The sequence below is a fragment of the Ambystoma mexicanum genome, chromosome 3q, assembly GCF_040938575.1.
Source record: "Ambystoma mexicanum isolate Mex_15411 chromosome 3q, UKY_AmexF1_1, whole genome shotgun sequence".
Taxonomy (NCBI): Eukaryota; Metazoa; Chordata; class Amphibia; order Caudata; family Ambystomatidae; genus Ambystoma; species Ambystoma mexicanum.
In genome coordinates this window covers 60,186,072-60,205,087 of record NC_090926.1, presented here as the reverse complement: position 1 = coordinate 60,205,087, position 19,016 = coordinate 60,186,072, and the positions used below count along the sequence as shown (strand labels likewise).

Below are 19,016 nucleotides of genomic sequence, written 5' to 3'. Positions count from 1 at the left end.
GATTGCAGTTAAAAAAATGTCACTCACTGACCCACATTGTATCTGTTTGTGGTGCCTCTGGGAGGGCCACGATACCTCAGCCTGTTCCAAATGCCAGTCTAAAATGGGAAAATCCTTAAGGGAATGGAAGGGGAAACCCAAGGTAGGAAAAATACCTAAAGTCACTTACCTGACCCGCTAGGCCTTCGACCGTCAAGTCGAGAGGCGAGACTCCTCGGAAGAAGGTCAAACGATCTAGGTCGAGGAGTGGTTCCCACCACTGTTCTTTGAAGAAGTCGAAGAGAAGGCACCGAAGGTCGCCTTCGTCGTCTGTTTCCCCCAAAACGGTTGCTTGCCCTACAAAGAAATCAACCTCGGCTGAATGTGAAGCCTTCAGGGCGGAAATGTTAAAGATTTTTGAAAAAAAGCAAACGCCATGCTCCTACCGAGCCTTCGAAAGAAGCTGGAAAGGAAAGTACTCATCTGAAAAACTGTGCGCCCTTGAGCCTGGGTAAAAGGCCTGATCCACATCGGGAGGCCTCGATCTGAAAAAGCAAATGATCACACGAGACATGAGAGAAGTCGAGGTCGTCGACGCCTTCGATGCCGGCGGTGCCTTTGATGCCCGCCAGGCCCTCGACACGGATGCCTTCGATGAAAGCTGCGCCACACTTGCAAGCTGCACTGTCCGTGCCAAGCGCCACTCTAAAATCGGCGCCGATAAAGAAAATATCGACCACTTCGACGTCAAAGCCTGTCGGTAAAAAACCTGACGAAATATATGCTCCACTCCCAAAGAGAGTTCTTTAAATCTCTTCTATTTTTGAAGAGGAGGAGCATTCTGAGGGCGATGAAGCCCCATTTGGCTTACAATATGGTACACCCAATGTACCGGAGTGCTTTATCTCTGAAGAATCCAGAATGCAGGACCTGTATGAGAACTTGCAAACAGCAAGTGGGGTAGATGCCTCCCCAGAATTTGAGTTTGGAAAACCAGAGGCTGGGGAACATGCAGACTCATTTTATAGACAGCTCATGTCAAAAGTGGCAAATTCTTGAGTTGGAGTAGGCCCCCATTGCCCTATGACCAAGATGACCTCACAGCCATTCTGGAGAAGGGTTCACAGACTGATCCTAACTTGCCTTTTCATGTGGCACTGCAAAAAAGGGTGGCTAGGAACTGGGAGACTCTGGAATCTAATCTGGCAGTCAACAAGAACTTGACAAAAAAAATACTGCCCCTCCAGTAGCGACCCTGACTACCGGTTGAAACACCCCACTCCGGAGAGTCTGGTGGTGCAGGCAGCTATGGCTACTTCTAAACAGGTAGGGTACGCTAGCATCCCGCCCGATGGGGACAACAAATACGCAGATGGATGGGCGAGGAAGGTATATTCTGCAGGGAGCATGGCACTAAAATCTGCCAACTCCACTTGTTCCCTCGCAAAGTTTTCGTATACTCTATGGGACTGTATCTCTTCGGCAGCAGAGCACATTCCCTAAGGGTATGAAAGGGACGGCTTCTTAGATATTGATGGGGACGGCAAAGAGGCCATGTGCGAGTCTCTTCAGTCAGGATTGGGTTCTCCGGAAAGCATCAGCAGATCCATAGCTACTAGCACCGCTATGCGCAGATTTGCGTGGTTGAGGAAGTCTGGTTTGGCACCTGATATGCATTCTAGGCTTCTCAACATGCCTTTTGACATCTTTTTGGCAACAAGGCTAACTAGAGCCTTGAGAAGTTGCAGACCTCAAAGGCGACGGCCACATTTTTAGGCGCAGCTGTTAGACAACCTCTGCCTTTTTGTCCGAGTGGGCAACCTTGCAGGGGTAGATCTTTTCGCTACTACTCAGTTGGAAGGGGGAGAGGAATGGCCAGTCAAAGAGGCCAAAGAAGATTTCCTCGTGGTGGATGAGATAGAGGTGCCAAGCCAGCTCAAGCAGCAGCCTCCTTACCATCGGCTTCTGCATCAGCTGCCGCAAATTCAATCTGAGGTCTTCAGTCGCAGCTCACCTCTGGGGGGGCAGACTGCCTCAGGATCTAGAAGGATGGCGAGACTTTACTCTGGATGCTTGGGATCTAGAAACCGTAGCCCACAGTTACTGCCTTCCTTTTATAAAGAGACCTCAGAAAAGTTTAACCCTGCTAGAGAAAGCTGCTATAGAACCAGTGCCTGTAGTGGAGAGGAACAAGGGATGGTACTCCCCATATGTTTTGATACCCAAGAAGGAAGGAAGGAAGGACGGACGGACGGACGGACGGAGGACTGAGACTCATCTTGGACTTGAGATACTTGAGCAAGTTCCTCAGGAAGGACAAGTTCAAGATGGTCACACTTTCTCAGATCCTTCAGGCCCTTGAACTCCAGGATTGGTTGGTGTCATTGGACCTTCAGGATGCGTATTTTCATGTGCCAATCCATCACAAGCACAGAAAATACCTGAGGTTCGCAGTTGGCGGTTCTCATTATCAATTTCGAGTTCTGCCATTCGGGCAGACCTCTGCCTAGAGGGTTTTCACCAAAATGATGGTGGTTGCAGCGAGTCTCAGGAGGGGGTGGGGGGGGGGGATTTCACATCCACCCCTACCTGAACGATTGGCTGATCAGGGCGTGTTCTCCCGTACAAGCCTGGGATCATCTCAACGTCACCTGCCACTCTCTTCACAGACTGGGCTTCTCCCTCAATTACTAGGAGTCCCCCTTTCCCAAAAGCTCCAATACATTGGACCAGTGCTAGATACATCCTTGGGAAAAAGCTTGCCACCCGAGGTGAGGGCTCAAGGCATTCTTCAGATGGTGACCGGATTTCTGAATGCCCACAGTATACCGGCCTTAGATTTTCTGAGGTTGCTCCGCCTCATGGCATCCTGCATTTTTCTGGTGCCAGAGGCTTGTCTGAGAATGAGATGCCTTCAGTGGGTTCTAAGAACTCAGTGGTCCCAGTTCTCAGGAAAGATTTTGGACCGACTTCAGATTCCAAACAGGGTCTCATAGGAACTTCTGTGGTGGGCCTGCAAGGACAATATTCTGAAGGGAGAACCCTTTTGGCAAGCATGGCCGGAGATGACCGTAGTGACGGACGCCTCACTCACGTGGTGGGGAGCCCACACGAACGATCTGACAGCGGTCATTTGTCTCCACTGGAGTCCAAACTACATATCAATCTGTTGGAGCTGAGGGCAATCGGACTAGCGCTGAAGGCCTTTCTGCCCTCTGTCCTGGGAAAGAATGTCCTGATAATGACGGACAACACAGTGGCCATGCACTAACTCAACAAGAGGGGAGGTGTAGGGTCACTACCACTGTGCAGAGAGCCGATGCAGCTCTGGTTTTGGGCAGTACAAGAAGAAATCTCTGTCTGCAGTTCACCTAGCCGGAGAGAAGAACACAGCAGCATGCACTCTGAGCAGGCAGAGCACAGTCGCCCACGAGTGGGAACTAGCTCAGGAAGTCCTTCAAGAGATCTTCACCCTTTGGGGAACCCCTCGCGTAGATCTGTTCGCGACCGAGGTTAACCAGATGTGTGAAAGATATATTACTCAATGGAATTTCCCCCCAAGAGGAGCTCTAGGAGATGCGTTTGTAGTGGACTGGGAATTTCCACTCCTGCATGTGTTTCCTCCAGTCCCCGTCATTCCTCATGTAATCAGGAGGTTTGGGAAACACATGATCCTAATTGCCCCTGATTGGGCCAGGAGGACGCGATATCCGGACCTTCTGGACATGTCCATCTGTCCTCTGATGCGTCTTCCACAAAGAGCCGACCTTCTCTTGCGAGAGGGAGGTCGGGTTATCCATCCATAGGTCAAGACTCTCAAAAGTCATGCATGTTATCTGAAAAGCTGAGATATAAGGATTGGGACCTCCCGGATGATGTAATGGAGGTGTTGCTTTCAACCAGAAGGCCAGCAACAAGGTCTTTGTGCCATTGCCTTTGGAATATGTTTTGCAACTGGTGCAAGGAAAATGTTGATCCTTTTCTGTGTAAAACTCTGGATGTTTTATTATTTCTTCTATCCTTAGCTAATCTGGGCCTCCAGATTGGTACATTAGGCTGCTTGGCGGCTCAGTCCATTTTTAAGCGCTCGTCAGAGGAATTTTCCCATTTCAAAATGCAACTGGTGACTCAATTCCTAAAGGGTAGTTAAAGACAGGCTGTGGGTTCGCAAAAAACAGTCTGTGCGCTAGTTATCACTGATTAGAATAAGAGTTCCATCAAGGAATTGTTTCTAGAATATCAGCAGCATTACCACCCACGCAGCCAGACCACCCTGGCTGGAAATGAAAATTGGTAGAAGATGGGGTGAGGTGGAGATGCGCTAGATATTGCAACAATAATACACTCATGTAATAGAATTGATGTTTTAATAGAACAGAAACAGCCGACACGTGTTTCGACACGCTGGTCGTTCTCAAGGCGTACGAAGAATGAATATGTTGATAAATCAAGATGGGATGATCCCTCGAGAGAAGGAGGCGATGTGAAACTCAATCAAACATCGCATACAGAAGACAATCCCTGCCGAAATTTCCGGGGATTTCCGTGTTATCTGTTCGCTCGATTTACGAGTAATATACATGTGCGGCCATTACGGCAGGGATTGTCTTCTGTATGCGATGTTTGATTGAGTTTCACATCGCCTCCTTCTCTCGAGGGATCATCCCATCTTGATTTATCAACATATTCATTCTTCGTACGCCTTGAGAACGACCAGCGTGTCGAAACACGTGTCGGCTGTTTCTGTTCTATTAAAACATCAATTCTATTACATGAGTGTATTATTGTTGCAATATCTAGCGCATCTCCACCTCACCCCATCTTCTACCAATTCCTAAAGGGGCTCACTAATCTGTTCTCTCCTTTCCATTTTCCGGTTTGAGATCTTAATCTGGTTTTAAAATTCTTTGTGTGCTACATTTGAACCTCTGCACACATGTCCATTAAGGTTGGTAACCTTCAAAACAATCCTATTGGTAGCTCTGACAGCAGCCTGTAGAGTGAGCGAGTTGCAGGCACTTTCATCCCAGCCACCCTTTAAAATCTTCTACAAGGGCAGGGTTGTTTTAAGGGTCAACCCATCCTTTTTGCCAAAAATCATTTCTGACTTTCATTTGAGTCAGAAAATTGTTCTACCTTCCTTCTATCCCCACCTCAAGGAAGAGGAAAAACTTCATAGTTTAGACCCAAAGAGAGCGTTGTGCTTTTACATCTCCAGAATGTCTAAGTTGGGAATTGATGAACAGCTTTTCATTGGACTGGACACAAGCTAGGCCAGGCTGTTTCCAAACGGACTTTGTATAGATGGATAATTCTAGCAATATCAGAATGTTACAGGCTGGCAGGAAAAGACTCTCCTGGAGGTTTATGAGCACATTCCACAAGGGGCATGGCTACATCTATAGCCCTTCAAAGGGGCGTACCAATTAGAATAACTTGTGAAGCGGCAACGTGGTCTTCCATACACACATTCCCTGGATTCTTCCCTTGGTCAGGATGCTTCTTTTGGCAAGGCAGTACTTCACTATGTCCATGAAAATGTATGCATTCCAATTCTGCTCCCTCCTCCAAACCAATACTGCTTTGGGAGTCTGTCAAAGATGAGGAATATGTGGGAAGACACAATCCATTCGAAGAACAAGTTACTTACCTCTGGTAACGTTCTTTCGATTGGATGCTTCTCCCACGTATTCCTCATCGCCCTCCCATCCCTCAGTAGAATTTCCCATGCTATACAGCTTCTGTTCCATCAAGGCTGAGTATGGTCACTCCCGTGTTTTACGGGTGTGTCTGCTGCAAGAGGAGGGACAAACGGCTGCTGCGCATGCTATATATGCCTTTGATGACATCATCCTCGACGATGGCCTCGAGGGACATCGACTCGACTCCATCGATGCACAGTGCACTATGCCTAAAAAAAAAATAAAAAAATAAAAATGCTGAAGCTGGACAACAGGTGTCAAACATGAGGAATACGTGGTAGGAACATCCAGTCGAAAGAACATTACCAGGGGAAGTAACTTGTTCTTCTGAGTTCAATACATTTTTAACATAGCATTAAATGGAATGCTTGTCAATGCAAGATTCAAGTATCTTGAGATAATATAGACTGTCGCACTCTAATTCGAGTAGACTTGGTTGTCAAACCAATTCTAGGCAGATGGCCACCATTTCCCCTCTAGCAGCTTAATCCACTTTAATTCTTTATCCAAACAATTGTAAAACCAAATACAGTGCTAGGTACAATACTGGCATTCTAACATTTAATTAATCCCTCTAAAGACTACCCACCATTTTTTAGATATCAATAATTTGACTGCATAAAATTTCCTATTAACCTTGACCTTAAAATCATTGGCCAATAATTTAGTATCAAAGAATCGTGGATAGGAAGGCTCAAGTACATATATCTTTTGACTGTTTCAATGACATTTCCGTTGATCTGCAAATACGTTTTTGAGCCGAATCCTTCGACTAAAAATGACCCTTGTCTTTGTTTTTATCAAAGTTAATTTCCAGATCATTTATTTTCTTAATACTTTAATGAAGTCAAAATGTTTTGAAGACCAATGGGGGCACGATCAAAAATTATCATGTCATCAGCATAAGATAAGAAATTTGTAGGTTGTTGACCTATTTTTGGAGGAAGTTTCAACATTTACACAAAGTATCTTCCAGGTGTGAAACCTATACTTTTAATTAAACCGGGGCCTTCCTAGATGTGCTCAATCAGATGCCCTTTTTCACTGCGTTGAGCACTTGCCGATATGGGGCGGGGGGAGGGGGGGTACACAAATTCACAAATGGGATGCGCCTTTGAAAACTAAAATAATGGTCATTCCGCAAGTCATTACTGACCCCGTCAGGAGTTGTGACAGCTGCTATTTAAACCATGGCTGTCACACTTGCATTTCTATCTCCCAAACGGGGGGTGGGAGGAATGCATTTTTTCCACTGAGCTTTATACTGAAACTAGCCCTTTAAAGCCCTTCTAAAGTAGTCTCGAGGGACTGCAGATGCCATCTTTGTGGTATAAAGTATAATCCGTGCACATCAGTAGTTTGTGGTAGAATAGGGAAACTCCTGGGGACCCTCTAAGTTGCTTGTTAGTATTAAGATGTTGAGCCCCAGACATCTAAATAAGCAGACTCCCAAAAGTAGCTTTCTGTCCAGTTTATTGTTCAACAGGGCCGTCTTGTGAAGGGTCCAATGCAGGCCCCAGGAGCATATACACGTTTGTAGCCCCTGCTTCCTGACCATAGCCCATGCCAGAGAGCATTCATTCTTGTCCTAGGTCAGGGGCAGCGCCCACGGAAACCACTGCACCCAGCCCGTTGGGTAGGGAGGGGCGCTGCACCTGCTAAATAAAATATCTGTTAACAGGAGATGGGCTACACGTGGAGTTCTTAGTTCTGGGCCGACAGCTGCCATGGCCCCAGGCTGGCCAAGCTACCCATAGCATCAGCAGCTAGGTCGCCTGAATCACTGTCTTGGGGAGGCTCCCCCGCGCTACTTGTAGGCATTTATGCATTAGGCCCTAGGGACGCTCGAGGCAGCAAAAGCAAGTCTTTTTCCTTTTCGTTTTATCCTTCTCTCTCCTTCAACTGTCGTTATAAACTGTCCCCTTTCAAATCCTCCTGGATTCTTTTCTCCCCTACCCAAACCATTCTTGGGCAGGAAGTTCTGTTCTATTCTTTTTTTCTTTCTATACCATACCACTGAGTCCCAAGGTCCAACTTGCATACACAGCACACAAATTAAACACAGTACACGTTAAATAAAACACATTGTTTACCCTGGTGTCTGTCTCTTTATTTGTCACTGTTCCCTTAGGGTACAATCACAGAGCCCCTAAGACACGCTTTCATGAACCACTCGTCCGTATAAATGGCGTAACACCACCAACCCATTTCCAGACGTTTGGTGCAGACTCGCATGTTAAGTAGGGAGATAATCTTGGTTGTAATGTGCAATGCTGAGCCGTTGAGCCTATGACTCTACTTTAATGTAGTACATTTTCTTTCTCTCCCTACAGAAAACATTTGGCACCTGGTGACAACTTTGCAGTTTTACTTCCATTTATTTTATCATGGCAGGAGCAAATTTTGAGGTGCTCAAAGAGGAAGCCACTTGTTCAATCTGTTTGGAGTATATTAATGATCCTGTGACAATAGACTGTGGACACAACTTCTGTCGTTCCTGCATCACTCACTGCTGCCGGAAAAATGACGTGAAATGCCCTCAGTGCAGACAAACCTCCAGAAGAAGCCTCCAGTCTAACTGTCAACTCAGAAACATTGTGGAAATGTTAAAGCAGCAGGAGAAAAACATGTGCATGAGGCATAAGCAGCCGCTGCAGCTCTTCTGTGAAGAGGATCAGCAAATGCTTTGCCTTGTCTGTCGGGAGTCAAAGGATCATAAAACTCACACTGTGAGCCCTCTTACGGTGGCAGCCCACGACTACAAGGTGTGTGGGTGATCTGGTAATGATGATCTGGCTGTTGAAGAAATTGGTCTTGTAAAATATTTTCAGCATTCGAATTATTTTTCCCAACTCGCTGAAGAGGGTGTCGGAGCACGCAGTTTCTCTTCAATCACTGTTTGGTTCCTTCTGCTTACAGCACTGAAGTCATTGGTGGCATGCTTTTGATTTGGAGTGCACACTTGGTCACGGGCGGCAACAGACATGCGTTTGGGAGGGCTAAAACCCCCACCACTTTGACTCAGCAGGCAATACTATGCTTTTACGCCCTGCCCGGGCTCAGGCCAGACGCTAGAACCTGTCACTTTTCTCACCTTGGAGAGCAGTGTATTTACTTAAGCAAATACAAAGCTCTCCGAGGTGTAAAAACAGGCATTGAAGTGAAGATGGGGCAAATGACAAAAATCTGCCATCAGTTGAAGCTAAATGCTTAACTGCTGGCTCAGCTTTTGCATGGCCCATGCTTTCAATAATTACCATTTACTAAAAAAGTGTATTTGTGTGCATGATGGGATTGTAGGTATGTATGTATGTATGTATGCGTGCATGCATGTGAGGGTGTGTGAAAGTGGGTGTAGGTTTGCATGCTAGGAGGTGTCTGCAAGTGCACACCTATGAATGAATGCAGTGTGAATGGTGTACATGGTGGGACTGCGGGTGTTAATGAGCGCAGTCTAAATGTTATGGGTGCTCCTGTGAATGAGCTGTGTGGGTGCGTGACTGATGGGTGAATGTGTCTGTGTCTATATCTCTGTGTGCATTTGTGTGTATGTACACTGGGGCCTGGGGAGGGGCATTGGGGCATGAACATTTTTTGACAAGAGCATGGCATATTTTACTGCTGTTTTTAGGCAAAGAAAAGCCAACTTGAGTGTTTTTATGTGATGGTAGGATTGGGGTCGGTGTGGGGGGAATACTACAGTGGGGCTGGCCTAGCTGGGTCTTACTGTGCCATGGAATGGAGTACTCGCAGTAAGGGCAAAGCCAACATGAGTGTTCTTACATGGGGAGGGAATGTTTCCTTATTTTGACGTGGCTTTTTATTTTACTGGTGTTGAGGTCAAAGGCAGCATAAATATTCTTACATGTTAATGTTAAAGGACATTTATACTGTGCACTATCACCACTGGAGTGGTCCTCTGGCGCTCTGACGGATCTGAAAAAGTAAGAGCGGGGGAGAGTTAGTAAGGTGTAGCAGGATAAAGGTAGAGCGAGATTTGTGATGTCCTGTTGGCAACTTCAAGTCGCTTAACACTGTTCGCTGAGCATGGGTGCAGTTTACAGATCGGTAGGCTCTCATGTGCTGTTGTGCAAAACTGTGTGGTTTTGTCTTGTTGCAGTGAAGTGCATGCGGTTTGCTGTACAAGAAATTGGTTGTTTTTGTTTAGGGTGCAAAGCAGTATAAGCAGAGAGTTGAACTTTTTAGCAGGTGGGTTATTGGGGTTACCTCATTGTTTCGGACATCTGTTGGGTGTCTCTGCCCTTGCTCTCTGCTGGAGCGTTCCTTGGTGGTTTATTCATCTGGTTCTGTGCGAGGCAGTGTCATGCCCATCATCCAGACCACCACACACCCGTACACCCTTCCATCATTACAAGCCAAACTGCCCACTCATTCACATACCAAGGACAGCCTCAGATTTAGGAAGGCTGGTATAAGGGCCAGTTGGACACACGTATGGCACACCTGGCACTTAGTACGCTCTAGCAGGCAAGGGCTGCAATGAGCTTCCTGATTCCCCAAGATGGCCGACCATCGGCCATGGATACCTCTGAAATTGCACATCTAGTAGTTTGGAGTGGCTGCCTATAAAAGCTACACCCCAAGCGTGTGCCTTCACGTTCATCTGCAGCGTAACGCTTATCAGTGAACTCCGGCTCCAGACCTGAAAGAAGAGAAAAGCTCTGTGAGACAGACTGCAGCAACAGAGGCTTATGCACACCTGCAGAACTCACCTTGACATTTCACAGCTCCACTCAGATCCTCCTGCAGCTCCAGTGTCATCCCTCCTCAGCGCCGGCTTCATCCCTCAGCGCCGTCTTCATCCCTCAGCAGCGCGACTCCATGCCTCACATGGTTTTCCGCTCCGTAGCTCGTTCCAAGCTGGCATCTGCAATAAAGAAGACAACGATTAATGACCAAGACAGGCAAACACGTAGTGCTTCAGTACAGCAGGCAGCTGTTAACAGATACTTTACTAATACATACATTTAAAAGAAGCATACTGTGTTGCAGCAGCTATACCTCCAGAAGGAATACGCAGCTTGTCACACACGGCAAACAGCTGTGACAGACATTCAAAAGAAGCACGAGTCATCCCGCATGTCATGGGGTTACAGAAAAACAGTATCTGTGTCCAGCTTCTAGGGATTAGCGCTAAAGAACTCTAATTAAGCTGCTGGATACCCTAAGGGCCCTGGGCCACTGGACATCAGCAGACCATCCTGCAAAGAGTCCCTGGACATTACCAAGACTAACACACACAGCACTAAAGGGCTGCAGCTGGTCTGGGCCTGGAAACCAGTGAAGTAACTGGTGGTGCACGCAGAAGAACATTGCCCCTGCAACTGACAGCAGGATGGAGAGCCCAATATCATTTACACGCTGGTGAGCTCAGCACCCACAGGGAATACACAAGTGGTTTGGGAAGCTAGGGAGGGGCCCAAGGCATACAGTAACTCTGTAAGTAACACCTATATCTTCCGTTTAGGAGATGCCCTAGCGGCCCACCGAGGACCCAGGCGCTCCCGCAGGTACCAGGCACAAGGTAAGCGTTGTAGGCTGTGGCATGTCTCTGTGACTGTCTAGTGATCTGTGGGCGGGAAGGTGGTAAGGACCTCCCCATCACACCAGGTTGATATCCCTAAGGTTGTGGGTTGCTTTTTGGTTGTCAGTGGGGTCTGCCTGCCATCGACTTCCTGAGCTCCTAGGCCGCGGTTCCCTCCCTCTGACTCCTAAGCGCTCCCTGGCCTGTTGGGTGCTAGTTAATGATTAATGCTCCTTCATCTCCAGCTACGGTCCCTGTCCCTTGGGCTTTGCCTAGTTATCAGTTATTCTTGGAAGAGGGTGAATCCTGGGCCTCCTCCCTCCCTAGCTACTTCTTGGCACGTGTGTTTGTGGCACGTTCTATTTTCATTGGTGTCTGTTAGTTGATTCGGTCTGAGGTGAAGAGCCAGGTTTTGAGTAGTTTCCTGAATTTTAGGTGGTACTTTGTATTGTGTATTTCTTTCGTAAGGGTGTTCCAAGTTTTTGCTGCCAGTTGGGAGAATGAGGATCCCCCAAGTTTCTTTGTGTATGATTTTGGTTCCAGGCGGATGTCGTTGCTTGATCGGAGTGTTTTTGTCGGTTGGTAGATGGTTATTTTCTTTTGTGGGAATTCTGTTCCTTGGCCGTGGATTGCTTTGTGCGTTATGCACATCATTTTTAACATGATTTGTTGTTTGTTTGGAAGCCAGTGCATTTTTAGCATTGGGGGGGATGTGGTCCCTTCGTAATAGTTTAAAGAGGAGTCTGGCTGCTGCGTTTTGGATAGGTAGAGGCTGTTTGCAAAGTCAATTCTTAACATGATGAGGGCGTTGATTGTTAGTGTTTTATGAGTGAAGGACAGAAACGGTAGTAGGATTCTTTTTATCGAGTGTAGGAGGAAGAAGCATTTCTTGATTATTGCGTTTACTTGTGGTTCTAATGTTAGTGTGTTATCCGTTAGGATGCCGAGTTTTTTTACTATTTTAGATGGTGTGGGTGCTGTTCCTATTTCTGTGGGCCATGGGCCATATTTACATCAAATGTATCATCCAACCGAAGTTTGCACTCATTTAACGAGCTTTATTTATTGCATTTATTGACAGCGCGGAAACCCGTAAGTATTGCAGCGCTGGTAAAACTTGGTGAGCAGGGAAAACACAGTACAGTACAGAATAAGAGGTTTCAAGGTGCAAAGACAACGTAATAGTACAAGTACCGTAGAGATCACGGAGGTCATTTAGAAGTATGAAAGGCTGAGTTGGCTTTGTGATTTGAACCTGCGAATCACACTCGGATTACAAGAGCATGCGCTCAGCCCGCTGAGCTATTTTACCAGCTAGTCAGTGTAAATAGGATGAGGCAGACAGCCGCAGCATTAAAGGAACTTAAATAGCCTTTATTCAGGATCAACAAAAACATAAAAATGAAATAGCCGCCTTCCTCCTTCTGTGATACGGATGAACAGTGATAAGGTGACGCCTAGTCCTCGTATGCCCAGAGCGTCTCAGGTGCAGTTCGTTCGTTCTCTCTCTCTCTCTCTCTCTCTCTCTCTCTCTCTATCTCTCTCTATCTCTCTCTATCTCTCTCTATCTCTCTCTCCCTCTCTCCCTCTCTCCCTCTCTCCCTCTCTCCCTCTCTCCCTCTCTCTCTCTCTCTCTTTCCCCCCCTCCGGGGTTCTACAAGAGATTCGGAAAGACACACACAGTCCCTCGTTAGTTTCACCCTTATATAGGGGCTGGAGTTGTTTTGACCAGTCAGACTCTGACTGGTCAAAACAACTGCTTTGTGCTGGTTTTCTATAAATATCCCCGTAAGCCCCGCCCCCTTTCTCTTTGAACCATGTATGCCATTCAGACTCTCCCGCCAAAGCCGGTAACTCGCGGTGTACCTCTTCCTCCACGCAAGCCGATGCAACTAAACCTTCCGGAGTGTTGACTCCAAACTAGGAAGGTGAGTGACACGTTTGAAATGGGGACCGGGAAATGTTCAGTGCCCTGACAGCATTTGTTGTACTTTTCTGTTTGTTTGTGAAGGAAGCCGTGTGGTATACAACTGACTGGGACACAGGAGCGTGTAAAGCACTGTAACACTTTGCCGGGTATTCTTGCTGCTCGGAAAAGGAATTTGCGGTTTCATATGACACTTCTCCGTCAGTCGCGTTTGTATTCAGGTCGGGGAAGGAACAAATGAGAACCAGGGGAGCGGGAACTGCCAGGTCATTGCCGTTTGTCTCTCCCAATAGTTCGGCTCCATGCGACGCTCTATCAACCGCGGTTGTGTTCAGCCCGGGAAGGGAGCGTTGATTTTTTCCCCCTCTCGGTGGCTTGCATGCTGTCTCCCTTCATTACTGCGGTGCTCCAAAGGCATTTGTTCCCCTTGTCTTTTCCTCATTCCTCCCCATTCACAAACCACCCTCCCCACCCCCGAAAACTCGAGCCGTTCGGGTCAATCAACGCTTCGGGATAGATAATCCGGAACCACCTGGAATGATGCTGGTTTATGTACAGTCTTGAAGCAAAAAGCTTGCAGAGTGAGGAACCACCTCAGAACACGTTGGTTAGAATCTTTTTGTATCGCCAACCATTGTAGTGGCGCATTGTCTCTAAAGACGGTAAATGTCCGACCTAGGAGATAATACCTCAGAGTTTCCACGTCCCATTTTATTGCTAGACACTCTTTTTCCAGGGTGGAGTAAGATTCTTCATGGGGCAGTAGTTTTCGACTAATAACGGCCACTGGGTATAGGTCTTCCTCAACTCCCTGTGAGAGAACAGCACCTAACCCAGCCCCAGAGGCGTCGGTCTGTAGGAAGAACTCTTTCTTGAAATTGGGACAGTACAAAACCGGTAGGGCTGAAATAGATTTCTTTAGGTGGTTAAACGCCTTAAGGGCCTCCTGGTCCATGTGGATGGATTTATTGTAAGTACTTTTCAAAGCTTCTGTCAAGGGTGCGGCTACTGTAGAAAACAAGGGAATAAATCTCCTATAGTAGCCCACAAATCCCAGAAAGGCCCTGATATGCTTCCGGTTGCTTGGCATTGGTAACTTCAGAATGGCTTCTACTTTGTCTAGTTGGGGTCGAATTTTTCCACCCCCAACTAGATATCCCAGAGACCGTGTCTGTTGGGCTCCAATGGTCATTTTTCTTGGGTCGATTTTTAAGCCTGCTGCTTCCAACTCTTTTATGACATTTTCCAGATGTTCAAGATGCTCCTTCCAGCTATTTCTGAAAACCATAATGTCATCTAAGTAGGCCGAACAATAAGCACTATGAGATGTCAGCACCTTGTTCATCAACAACTGAAACATGGTGGAAGCCCCGTAAAGTCCAAAAGGCAAGACCGTAAACTGGTATAATCCTGATGGGGTGGAAAAGGCGGTTTTGACCTTGACTTCTTTTCTTAAAGGTATCTGCCAGTAACCCTTGGTAAGGTCTATACTAGTGAGATATTGTGCTGCTCCCAGCCTTTCCAACAATTCATCTATGCAAGGCATAGGATATGCTTGGTAGGTAGAAATGTCATTTAGTTTTCGATGGTCCATACAAAACCGGGTGGAGCCATCCGGTTTGGGCACCAGCACCATCGGGGAAGATAAGTGACTAGTTGATTTTTCAATAACTCACAGTTTCAACAGCTCTTTGACTTCTGCTTGTACTGCTGCCCTTTTGGTTTCTGGAAGCCTCTATGGTCTTATTCTGATCTATTGGTTTGGCAATGTCTCTAGTTGATGTTCTACTAGTGAGGTTATTCCAGGGTAGAAAGAGAAAACATCACTTAAAGGTTTAAGGAATTCCATTAATTCTTTTTTCTTCTCTTCCGTTAATTCCGGACCCCACTGCACTGTCTGGAGGGTGGTAGGTTCTGACTCGCTGTTTTGCACATCCCGAGATAGTGCATTCATCCCCATCAGAGCTTTACTGGGTTCCTTCCATTCTTTCAGGAGGTTAATGTGATAGTTCTTGGTCTTTTCTCTCCTGTCTGGTTGTTCTATTAAGTAATTCACGGGTCCAAGCACTGCTACCACTGTATATGGACCCCTCCACTGGGCCAACATTTTATTGTACGATGTGGGCAACAACACCAGTACTTTATCACCTTTCTGGAAGGTCTGTACCCTGGTAGCTCGATTGTAATATTTTTCTCGAGTTATCTGGGAGCGGCTAGATTTTCCCTGGCCAATTCTCTTATCTTTTTAAGTTGTCTCGAAGATTTGTAACATAGTCAGTAAGTTGGGTCTCTTCCTCCTGGTCTTCCCATTCACTTCGGGCTATGTCAAGCACTGTTCGAGGTTTATGTCCGAACAACAGTTCAAACGGGGAGAACCCGGTAGAGGATTGTGGGGTGTCTCTTTTAACCATGAGTACCCATGGTAACACTTGGTCCCAGTTAGTGCCCGTAGGTTCAGTCCCCTTTTTTAGCATCTGCTTAATAGTTTTATTTTATCGTTCCACCAGACCATCTCTCTGTGTATGATAAACTGTGGTACGGATTTGTCTTATATTCAGTTGCTGACATACCCTCTGCATCACTCCAGATACAGAGTTTCTCCCTTGGTCAGTAATTATTTCGGAGGGTAGTCCCACACGGGCACAGAAAGGTACCAGCAGGTTACAGATTTGTTTTGCACTTGTTCCTCTCATGGGAAGTCTTCAGGGTACCTTGTTGCGTAGTCCACAATAACTAAGATGTATTGGTGGCCATGGCTATTAGGTTCTAAGGGTCCTACTATATCCATTCCAATTCGGAAAAAGGTTCCTTTATTGGGGGGCAAGTGCTGCAGGGGGGCTTTGGGAGGTATTCGGGGATTGGTTTTCTGGCAGACAACACATTCTTTGCAATACCTCGTCACATCCCGATAAACTCCTGGCCAATAGAATCTTTTTATCACTTTTTCTTGTGTTTTGACTCTTGCCAAATGTCCCCCCTGTTGTATCATCATGTGCTAGTTTCAAGATGGTTGGCCTGAAACTCAGGGGTACTAACAATTGTTCCACATCAAAATTTCCTCTATCTTTGGTGACCCGATACAGTAGACCCCTTGAAGACACCAAGGATAGGTGGTACCCTTCTCTGGTGGGACAATGGCCTGGTCCCAGGCGGTTCTCAAGGTGGGGTCGGTGCTTAACTATCTTCGAAAACTAGGTTTTTTATCATCTGGTAACCAGTCTGACCACCGTGAACCTCTTTTCTTCTGCCTATTCTATTTTTCCCCTTCTCACTTCGCTCCTACTTTTCCTTGGGGACTTGGTAAGTGCCGGATTGAGTTCTATTTGTGAAAAGGGAGCTGTCCTCAACCATTCTGCATCCTTTACACAGTCCTGAAATGAGGGCAGGTCCGTCCCTAGCAGTACCAGTGTTGGCAAATGAGGCATAATGGCGACCTTCATCTTAAACTCAACCCCTTTTACTTCTGTGGTAACCTCTTTGGACGGATATGACTTAGTGTCCCCATGTACACACTTTATAGGTATGGTGTTTTTCAACCCAACCTCGTTCCAACTTACTTCCGGTCTGACTGCCGTTTGTTCACTTCCGCTGTCGAGGAGGGCCTGTCTGGGAGTACCATCCACCCAGACATCTAGGAAGTAAGGATTTCAATTTCTCGGTACTCTCTTCCTTGGATAAATCCGATTTCCATTGGCTCTGCAGGCTTAGGTTTTTTGGGGCAAAATCTCGCTATATGCCCCCAGTCTCCACAATCGAAGCATTGAGGCTGTCGACTTAATGCTGGCTATGGTATAGGCTTGGATTCCATTTGTGGTGTCCTTTGTTCCCCTGCTCCCTGGGTTTTTAAAGTGGAGCTTCTTGGAAGTGGGAGGTCAGTGGTAGGCATGTGGACGGATCCCGCTTTCTGAAAAGCGGAAGCGATATCAATGGCTTCCACCAACATGGGTCGGTGGTGTTGTTGTTCCCATCGTTGCATTGGAGAGGGTAGAGCCCCTGTGAACTGCTCCAAATTTACTTTGTCCACTATGTCTTGGATACTGCTACTAGATGGTTTGAGCCATTTTTCAGTCCGGTCTTGAGTACAACTGTCTGGGTGTTTCCCCCGGTTTCAGTTTTGTCTCTCTGAGCCTGATCCGATACGCTTCTTCATCCATGCCCATGCGTTCCAGTATGGTCCTCTTTATTTCAACGTACGCTGTGTCCCCAGCGGGATTGGCGGCTTGGTAGGCCCCTTGCATAGTTCCAGTCAGCAAGGGGGCTATAAAGTGTCCCCACTTCTCAACGGGCCATTGAGCATTGTGAGCAACTCTTTCAAAATTGGTGAAGAAATAGCACGGGTCCTCACTGGGTTGGAACTTCTGTAGCACTGTTGTTGGAGCCATAGGGGACCCTCTGCTTGTTGCCATGGTGTCAGTGACTTTCTTCAGCGCATCTGATTGGCAGCCTGCAGTTGGAGTGCTTGTTGGATGGTTTAACGGTCCGTTTGTGCCTGATGTGACTGGACCTGGATAATTTGTTGGAGTTGCTGTTGTCCTTCGGCTAGGGTTTTGATAATTCCCTTCATGGCGTGCTGCCTAATCCCACCGCTGCCACGAAAATTGGATGAGGCAGACAGCCGCTGTATTAAAGGAACTTAAATAGCCTTTATTCAGAATCAACAAAACAAATTTAAGTGATGACTCGGCGTTCTGAAATAGCCTTCTTCCTCCTTCTGAGATACGGATGAACAGTGATAAGGTGACCCCTAGTCCTCGTATGCTCAGAGCGTCTCAGGTGCAGCTCTCTCACTCTCTCTCTCTCTCTCTCCCCACCCTCCCCCCCTCTTCTGGGGCTCTACAAGAGATTCGGAAAGACGCGCACAGTCCTTCGTTAGTTTCAAGCACGCCGATGCAACTAAACCTTCTGGAGCGTTGTTTCCAAACAAGAAAGGTGAGTGACATGTTTGAAATGGGGACCGGGAAATGTTCAGTGCCCTGACAGAGTTTGTTGTTTTTTCTGTTTGTTTGTGAAGGAAGCCGCGTGGTACACAACTGACTGGGACACAGGAGCGTGTAAAGCACTAACACTTTGCCGAGTATTCTTGCTGCTCGGAAAAGGAATTCACAGTTTCATGTGACGCTTCTCCGTCAGTCGCGGTTGTATTCAGGTCAGGGAAGGAACAAATGTGAACCAGGGGAGCGGGAACTGCCAGGTCATTGCCGTTTTTCTCTCCCAATAGTTTGGCTCCATGCAACGCTCTATCAACCGTGGTTGTGTTCAGCCCGGGAAGGGATCGTTGATTTTCCCCCTCTCGATGGCTTCCAGGCTGTCTCCCTTCATTACTGTGGTGCATTCGTTCCCCTTGTGTTGTCCTCATTCCTCTCCGTTCACAGTCAGTGAGAGCATGTTTTCTTACTGAGGCATTGCAGTTTATTACTGGTCTTAAGGCCAAAGGCAACATGAGTATTCTTACATTGGGGTGGGGGCATTCATGCAGCCTGCAAGGGAATGTTTTTTTTTACTGTGGCATGACACTTTTTTCTGCCTTTAGGGAGCAAATACAACATGAGATTTCTTATTTGGGGAGTTGGTGATATTTTAGATGATGTTTTCTTAATGTGGCATGGCTTATTTTCACTGGGATTAAGGCAAAGCCAAAAGAAGTATGTTCTTACATGGGGATACTGTCATGTATAGGCAGAACCAGCATAAAAACATGCTTTGTTATAGTATTGTTCCTGGCATTATGGACTAAGCAAATATGAGTATTTTCCTATGTGGGTATAGTGGCATATATAGGTGCACCAAAATGCACATGTGTGGCCACAGTCAATATGAAAAGGATTTTTTTACACTTGCAGAGTACTGGCATGTAGCGGGCAAA

The 19,016-nt window shown here is 46.8% G+C and overlaps 1 protein-coding gene and 1 long non-coding RNA gene across 5 annotated transcripts in view; one reads left to right on the top strand and one right to left on the bottom strand.

Moving 5' to 3' along the window:
• The window catches only part of LOC138582111 (E3 ubiquitin-protein ligase TRIM39-like), a 332,112-nt gene that overhangs the window by 101,353 nt on the left and 211,743 nt on the right, over positions 1 to 19,016 (top strand). For all 3 annotated transcript variants that reach the window (XM_069653089.1, XM_069653091.1, XM_069653090.1), the window contains one exon: positions 8,015 to 8,446. In XM_069653089.1, coding sequence (XP_069509190.1) covers positions 8,069 to 8,446 — 378 coding nt within the window. In that variant the 5' untranslated portion in view covers positions 8,015 to 8,068. The remainder of the gene's footprint in view (positions 1 to 8,014; positions 8,447 to 19,016) is intronic.
• Positions 1 to 19,016, bottom strand: part of LOC138582113 (uncharacterized) — a 205,448-nt gene that overhangs the window by 95,410 nt on the left and 91,022 nt on the right. For both annotated transcript variants that reach the window (XR_011304951.1, XR_011304952.1), the window contains exon 2: positions 10,415 to 10,569. This is a non-coding gene — a long non-coding RNA (uncharacterized lncRNA). The remainder of the gene's footprint in view (positions 1 to 10,414; positions 10,570 to 19,016) is intronic.